Source organism: Physeter macrocephalus, chromosome 12, assembly GCF_002837175.3.
Source record: "Physeter macrocephalus isolate SW-GA chromosome 12, ASM283717v5, whole genome shotgun sequence".
NCBI classification, from domain to species: Eukaryota; Metazoa; Chordata; class Mammalia; order Artiodactyla; family Physeteridae; genus Physeter; species Physeter macrocephalus.
Window position 1 is genome coordinate 51,182,522 of NC_041225.1, and position 8,091 is coordinate 51,190,612.

The 8,091-nt window shown below is 36.6% G+C and overlaps 1 protein-coding gene across 8 annotated transcripts in view; it reads left to right on the plus strand.

Moving 5' to 3' along the window:
* The window catches only part of LOC102973572 (latent-transforming growth factor beta-binding protein 1), a 259,508-nt gene that overhangs the window by 222,144 nt on the left and 29,273 nt on the right, over positions 1 to 8,091 (plus strand). For all 8 annotated transcript variants that reach the window (XM_055089108.1, XM_055089107.1, XM_055089111.1 and 5 more), the window contains 5 exons: positions 2,433 to 2,609; positions 3,517 to 3,603; positions 5,494 to 5,622; positions 6,297 to 6,437; positions 7,432 to 7,602. In XM_055089108.1, coding sequence (XP_054945083.1) covers positions 2,433 to 2,609; positions 3,517 to 3,603; positions 5,494 to 5,622; positions 6,297 to 6,437; positions 7,432 to 7,602 — 705 coding nt within the window. The remainder of the gene's footprint in view (positions 1 to 2,432; positions 2,610 to 3,516; positions 3,604 to 5,493; positions 5,623 to 6,296; positions 6,438 to 7,431; positions 7,603 to 8,091) is intronic.

Below are 8,091 nucleotides of genomic sequence, written 5' to 3' on the forward strand. Positions count from 1 at the left end.
GTTAATTATTTAAAGGTTAAGAAGATAAGAAAATTGTAGCTTTTCACAGAATGACCTCTGTGGACCAGTTTTTTTTAAAAGGAATTTGCATCTCTTTCCAAACACGGATGAGGGCCTGACTAACCCTCAATTTCAGCTGTGTAAACATTGAAGCTTCAAACTGCTTGGAAAGAAAATAAGAGCAAAACTTGTAATAACCAATGTAAAACCTGAATAATACAGTGATATTGATTATTTCCCTTATGTAGTCACCTTTGAGTTTCCTTCCAAAGAAAAAAGAAAAAACTATTTTATTTCTGTGAGTATAAAAAAACATGGTAGAAATAGTGTTTACATGTATATGAAGTTTTTGACTCAGAAGCCTGTGGTCTCTTAATTACCTATGAATGTAGCAGCCTTCAGTGAAGTGTTACTGTACAATGTTTCCATATTGTAATAAAAACTGTGACATGTCTACAGCTTTGTACAAAGAGAAAAACAATTATTGAGCACTCTTTTAACGTAGACTGTGAACCTGATTGGCAAAACTCTAGTTGTGTTGCTGACTTGATTTATGTTTCTAAATGCATTCGTTAATAACTAACTGTGCTTTAGGCAAACTGAATAAAATGAGTGCATTTGTCCATAGTAATAGTCTGTCAGTTTATTCACACATATTGGGAGAAAGTTTATAAAATTTTTTACAGGGTTCATGATTGATTTCATATTAATTTAAAATACCTACCCTTAATTTTCCTCAATAATACCCTGTGTAAAAGCTTGGAGCCCCTCCTGAAGGGAATGAACTGGTGATGGTGAGCCATTCCGTGAAAGCAGGCAAAGCACATGTCTGTCCCCTGCACACTCGAAAAGCTAGTTGAGACGAGGGATGTGGCAGGTTTTATCCAATTTCACACACAAGGAAATGATTTTAAACCACTTCATAAACTGCATAGGAATCTGCATTTCCATTTTTTCCTGGACACTTATGCTAGCTTTGAATTTGTCATCAGCTATTAAGACTAAGTTAGAGTCCAAGCTGAATTGTCAAAGGTAGAATAATCTGAGAATTAGCCAGAATCAAGGGTGAGAGGGATCCTTTACATTCTCATTGCTGTTCTGCATTCTGGGAGTAATATATACGTCGAAGCTTTGTTTGCTTGCTTTTACTGCCATAAGGGGAAAGAAAGGGCAGTAGCTCTTCTGATAGAATTTTATGAACTTACATTTTAAGAACACCTGTGTTATATGACATATTAATCAGGTTTCCGCAGTCAGTTTGACCCTGCCAAGGTAAATATATAGGAAACTATTATGAAAATAAATCATTAAACTTTCCTCATAGTATAATGATCTGCCAACTTTTTTTTAAAAGGTAGGAATTGAGATTAAAGTCTTATCCTTACTGGCAAGTGTTATCCCCTTGTCCCTATAGTTTCTTTGGGTTAAGAATCTGTAGATAGCAGTTCTAATGAAAATATTTCATTAGTGTTAATCTAAGTAATTGTGACGGCAGTAGTCAGTTTATCTGACATAGCATAAAATTAAAATAAGAAATTCTAACTGGATCATAGGCAGTAATTTGAACTCTATAGCATTTAGTAGGGAAGAGGTTTTTTTTTATCATTTTTTAAAAGCACAAACTTGTTTGTAGACTTCAAATCTGATGGAATTAAATCATTTTTAGTATTAACTGAAAGTAGGTGGAGTTGTTCTTATCATTTGTATTCTATCATATCACCTTGACTTTTGTCACAGAGGGTTAAACAGACTCTGTTGGAATATATCAATATATTCTTTAGGACACACTTGAGCTGGGACTAGAACCCAGCCTTGAAATTCTACCCCAAGGCTTAGCTGGCTCTTATTGTTTCATTCAGAATCATATATTTGCAGCACTGTAAGTAGATTTCTAGTAATGAAAGGGGTTTTTTAAATAGACTCAGGTTACTGCAGTGTTTTTCTATTTGTCTTCTGCTTTGTACTGTTTAGAAAATTTGGGGGGGCATGGTTATCTCAATAACCATCTAAGGGTTAAATATTATGTGTGGCCCCATATCTCTGGTCCAGTGTTGGGGAATATTTTCATTGATTTACGTAGGTGTTCTAGCTCAGTAAAGAATGACCCTATGTTTGGCGAGAAAGCAGATATGGAACTGTACTCACAGCCAAATTTACAAGAGTAAAGTAATTGGTTAAGGTAAAAGGAAATGATTTGGACAGATTTACACTCTTGGGGTGGGTTAGAAATCCACCAAAGCTCAGGATTCACATGCATTTTTATCTTGAAGTGGAAGAATCCAACACAAAGTGGAAAGCAGCTTTCTGTAAATGAAGTGCCATTGGCACGTCCAGTCAATCTTTTTTACCACTGTGTTTTCAATTCCGTTGTGATACAGGTAGATCTGATGTATCCTGTCAACACTCTTTTTTACTTTCTCTACTCTTTTTAGACTTAGAAGTAGATCAACCCAAAGAAGAAAAGAAAGAGTGCTACTATAATCTAAACGACGCCAGTCTTTGTGACAACGTGCTGGCCCCCAATGTCACCAAACAAGAATGCTGCTGTACCTCTGGTGCTGGGTGGGGAGATAACTGTGAGATTTTCCCCTGCCCAGTCTTGGGGACTGGTAAGAATTAGCTAATTAGCTAAGTGCTGTGTTCATACTGGTATTTGTTGTGTGGTGTGCATGGGCCTTGGAATGTTCTCATTTGGGTTATTGAAGCCTTGAATTGGTAACATCTACTGGTACCTGCCATAGTCAAATTGAAGTGAGATTACCTTAGAGTGGGTTTCATTCAGGGTTGGACCCATACCCTTATCCCACTTCAGTATGAATTCTTAAACTTGTTTCTCACAAGCATGGCTTGGGTTAGACAGAAAAAGAATTCTTTTCAGCCATGGAAACTAATTACAAAGCCTTGAATCCTACCATTGGAAGAAGGCTCCAATGGCTAGGGAGAACCGTGGCTTGGGAGTTAGAACACTTAAGGCTGTATGACAGTGGGACTTCGCTTAAGACTCTGAGTTTCCACTTCTGAGATTCTCACAGAATATGCTGTTATAGTGACATTCCATATAATATTTTGGCAGAAAGATAATTCAGTTTTAGTCCATTTTTAAGGTAAAACTAATCATTTTTGCTAACAATGACACAGCATTATTCCTAACTGGAGCTTGCATATTTAAGCTAGGATTTTGGATTCTTATTGAAATTTGAAAATACTAGAGACCACAGTAATGGAGAAATAAGTCATAACACACCATAGTACCCATAGCTAAAACATGTGTAAATAATATATGGGTGAACTAGCAAGGTTTTTTGTAAATTATACTTTTGAAGTCATTAGGTTTATTTGCACCTAGTCTGTAATTTTTGAGATTGTACTGAATTTATTTGTCTGAATTAGATGGCAAGATTTGCCTTAAAGTCTCTGAGTCTGAGAAAGTAAAACTGAATTTAAAACATACTCATGGAAGATATTGGTGTGGGGTTTTTTTCAACTTTTTTTTCCCCTTGTGTCTCCTGAAATCAGCTGAATTCACTGAAATGTGTCCTAGAGGGAAAGGTTTTGTCCCCACTGGAGAATCCTCTTACGACGTTGACGGCGAGAACTATAAAGGTCAGAATCAAGCAGAAACTAATTTGCAATGTGTGTGCATAGTTGACATTCAAGTAAACGCGTGGCTTGGGTTAGACAGAAGAAGAATTCTTTTCAGCCATGGAAACTAATTACAAAGCCTTGAATCCTACCATTGGAAGAAGGCTCCAATGGCTAGGGAGAACCGTGGCTTGGGAGTTAGAACACTTCAGGCTGTATGACAGTGGGACTTCGCGTAAGACTCTGAGTTTCCACTCCTGAGATAGGAATAATGTTTCAAAGGTTGTCATGAGGATTAAATGAGATAACATATGTAAAAGTACTTAACACAAAATTCTGTACTTAATAAATTCATTCTTTTATTGTAGATTTATTAGAAATCATACGTTAGGACCAATATAAATTTGACCATCATCATGTTGGCCTTTAATGGTCATCAACAAAGCAAAGATTCTTGCCTTTTTAGAAAGCATCCTACTTTGCTAGGACCATTTACTAATGGCCACAGATTAATAATAAGGAATGGAAAGGAAGAAAGCAAAAGTAGATGTGTGTTTTATATATTTAATGCTATTAGCCTGTAATTCTAAAATAAATGTGCAGCTTTTTAATTTTGGTGAAATTTAAACTACAGATAGGAGTATTTCCTCATTAACCACTAACTTTTAACATTTCAGTGATAGAGATATTCTGACCTTTTATATACAAAGTGATTTTTTTTTCTTTACGGTTTAATATTGAAAACTGTTAAGTGGCTGGAAAACAGACTAAAAACATTTTTATTGTCTATCCATTTTTGCAAACCAGTGTTTTACTAATATGGTATAATTCAGAAGCTGGATAAGAAATTCCATATGTGTTTTTTTAAGTACATCTATGATTTAATTCAGTGAAATAACAAGACTTAGTTGGTGAAATGTGTTTAATGGTTTTCAAATTCGCAAATATCATACACTATGTTCTTTCAGAGATGTAGTTAAATTTCACTTTGTGCTATGAAGTGGAACCCTGATTTCACCATAAAGTCATCCTTTTTTAAAATAAAAATAAATTCCTCTTCACCCTATCTTAGCAGTGCTGTAAATGGTTGAAAGAATATTAGATTCGGATTTAAACAGTCATATATTGTTGACTTGGTTTTGCCGTTTTCCAGCTGTGTAACTTTGAGCAATTTATCTATGAAGTCTCCAGTTTTTAAAATGAGGACTAGATGACATTAGCTTTAAAATGTTGGAAATGATGTTAATAATACTTGCACAAAAGCAATAGATCACACTTTTTGAGAGTATACCGAGTCCCCTGCATGGATTTTCTCGTTGAATCCTTTCAATCCTATCAGGTCGATGTTCCTCTTATCTCCGGTTTACCATTGAGTAAACTGAGGTTTGTGGACAATAAGCTCTGTAAATTCTGTGGAGGAATGGGTCTGCCAGTATTCTTAGCAACTGTGCTTTCATTAGCTCATTATCAAGAAAGAAGACTTCCATCAAGTTGCATCAGACTCTTCATGGGAGTTTTCTTCATCTCAACTAGTTAATGGGCCAAAATATACATTTATAGAAAGGCACATGTCTTAAAGGGTATTTTCTTCAGACAATATTATTGGTGCCATTATGGAACCCGTAGACTATTTCTTCAAATACGAGGTAGCATCTCCCAAGCTCTATTTACAAATATACCTTCTCTGATAATGTGTTGGGCATTGCTCCTTAAACAGAGAAGCCTGATTATATTTCTACCTCTGTGAATTAGTCCTAACTTTAAGAATTTGATATTGCTGTGTTTTTAAGACTCTTTGTAATATAAATATTATAATATCTAACTTGCCCAATATTGGTTAGACTCTTCTATTTAACTGAAAAACCCAAAATAACTCCTCTTTCTAAATATTTCTCCGCTTTTCCCCCATAGATGCAGATGAATGCCTACTTTTTGGACAAGAAATCTGCAAAAATGGCTTCTGTTTGAACACTCAGCCTGGTTATGAATGCTACTGTAAGCAGGGGACCTACTATGATCCCATCAAATTGCAGTGCTTTGGTAAGTTTTAAGAGGATATAGTGTGATGTGCTATGCAAATACATGGAAAAAATAAGTAATGTTACATATAAAAACAATTTCTTTGAATCTAAATCATGTGTTGAAAAGATCTGTAAATGTTTTATGGATCTTTTTTTGAGCAATATTTAAAAAATAAAAACCCTTCATACTACTATTTGAATAGATTTCAAAGAGTTAATAGTCAATGTGGAATTATAATTCAGGTCACTGGTATAACTGAAGTGTTCTTTTGGTCTAGGGAGTCTCCTGTTTCATCATTCATACCATGCACTGAAAGTCATTTTTAAATACTGACCCAGACTTTAATGCCTAAGCAGAAAACCATATACACTAGGCAGAAAAACATAGCAAAAGGAAATAATTTTAAAACTGTCATAAAGAGACATTTTATCTTAAACTTCTAAGCGTATCCTGTTCTTAAATGTTTTCTTTCCTTATTTAATGTCAGCAGCTGTAGGGCAATGTTATTTTTCCAATCAATACAACTTAACATTTTTATAGTCAGAGCTGTTCTCTTTTGGATGATGATGTGTAGCTGATTAAAATGTGGCAGCCCCTGGAATCTGGACTAAATTTAGCAGTGTATTAAGTTTGGTTAAGTGTATGAGGTGCCTCTGATTGCTGATTTTCTTTCATTTTTTTTTTCTCTTAAGATATAGATGAGTGTCAAGACCCCAACAGTTGTATTGATGGCCAGTGCGTTAATACAGAAGGCTCTTATAACTGCTTCTGTACCCACCCAATGGTCCTGGATGCTTCAGAAAAAAGATGTATCCGACCAACTGAATCACATGGTATGTTTGGATATGAGATGCAAGTCTGTGTCCTAATAAATGTTATAAGGTTTTCCTTTTGACTGAAATGTGAGCTTTTGGAAAATTAAAAAATCGATTCTTTGGGTATTTTGAAATAATTAAAATGAGATGCTAAGAGAAAGAATAAGATGCATATCATCAATATGTAGGAGACTTAACACCTTGCACATACTGATTTAATGGACAGCAGAATAAGGAGTGGCTGAGAAGATGGCAGAGCTGTTCTGTGCCTGAGGGTTGATCACATTGAACCATTAAAGGCAACTGAGGAAGATGTAAGTTGAGGGAAAAATAATTAGCTTTGCTTGACTGGACTGGAGGACACAGATGAGGCTGGACAGAGCAGAGGGCAGAATTCATCAGATTGGTGGAGGGCTCTGAAGTCGATCGGTAGGAATCCCTGTTTCATCCCCAAGAAGGTAATGTGCCACTGACTGATCAATGGCTTAATTGATCAATGTATCAGCACATTCAGGAGACTGCTTTGGTTGAAATCAACTGAAAAGTAGAAAGGTTCGAATTAAGTGCCCTAGGATGAAGTGTCACTAGTTCAGGGCTTCGGCAAATGAAATGGATGAAAAAGGATGAATCCCAAAAATTTTATGTAGAAAGAAATGGTAGGATTTGACAGAAGAGTAAATGTGAAACGTCAAAGATCAGAAGAATAAGAAGTCCATCAGGATTATGAAGTACAGGCAAGATAGTGGAGGGTTTTATGTAATGATGGAAGCTACAGAGGGAAGGATTTAATTGGAACATGATGGGCAGGTTGAATTTCAGCTGATTGGAATGACACCCAGTTGGAGATGACAGAGGTTTGATCCATGGAAAGACCAGACTGGCTTCAGACTTTTGCTTGGAAGTCACTCTTAGAAATAAGGATGGAAACTTTGAGACTCGCTGGCTTCTACCACAGTGTTTATGAAATAGGAATAACAGTGCAATTGTCATGGAACCATGTCTTCCCTTTCAGAACAAATTGAAGAAACCGATGTCTACCAAGATCTGTGCTGGGAACATCTCAGTGATGAGTATGTGTGTAGCCGGCCTCTTGTTGGCAAGCAGACAACATATACTGAGTGCTGCTGTTTGTATGGAGAGGCCTGGGGTATGCAGTGCGCCCTCTGCCCCATGAAAGATTCAGGTGAGCCCTTACCTAGTTCCTTCTATTGCAGGCCTTTGGAAATATCCTTTGGAGACTGACAATTCTCTTTTACTTATATATCTTCACCTTCACTCCTGATATCTTACTTTCATCAGAGGGGTGTGTGTGTGCACGCGTGTGCGTGTTTAGGGAGTGGAAGAGCAGGATTGCATAACATCTGGCTCCTGGTTTACCTCCAATCCAGACCTTGTCATTAATTTTTGAAACCCTCATTCCATTTCCCCAAAGAATGATAAATAATCCAAAGAAATATAATGCATCTTAGCAGTTGGTGGCATAGGTCTTTAGAATTTATATTTCCTGATACTTCTTTTTTCCCCCCCCTACAGTCCTTCTCATTTCTAACAGTTTCTACTTAGAGCAAAAAGTATTAATATAGGGCTTCCCTGGTGGCGCAGTGGTTGAGAATCCGCCTGCCAATGCAGGGGACACGGGTTCGTGCCCCGGTCCGGGAAGATCCCACATGCC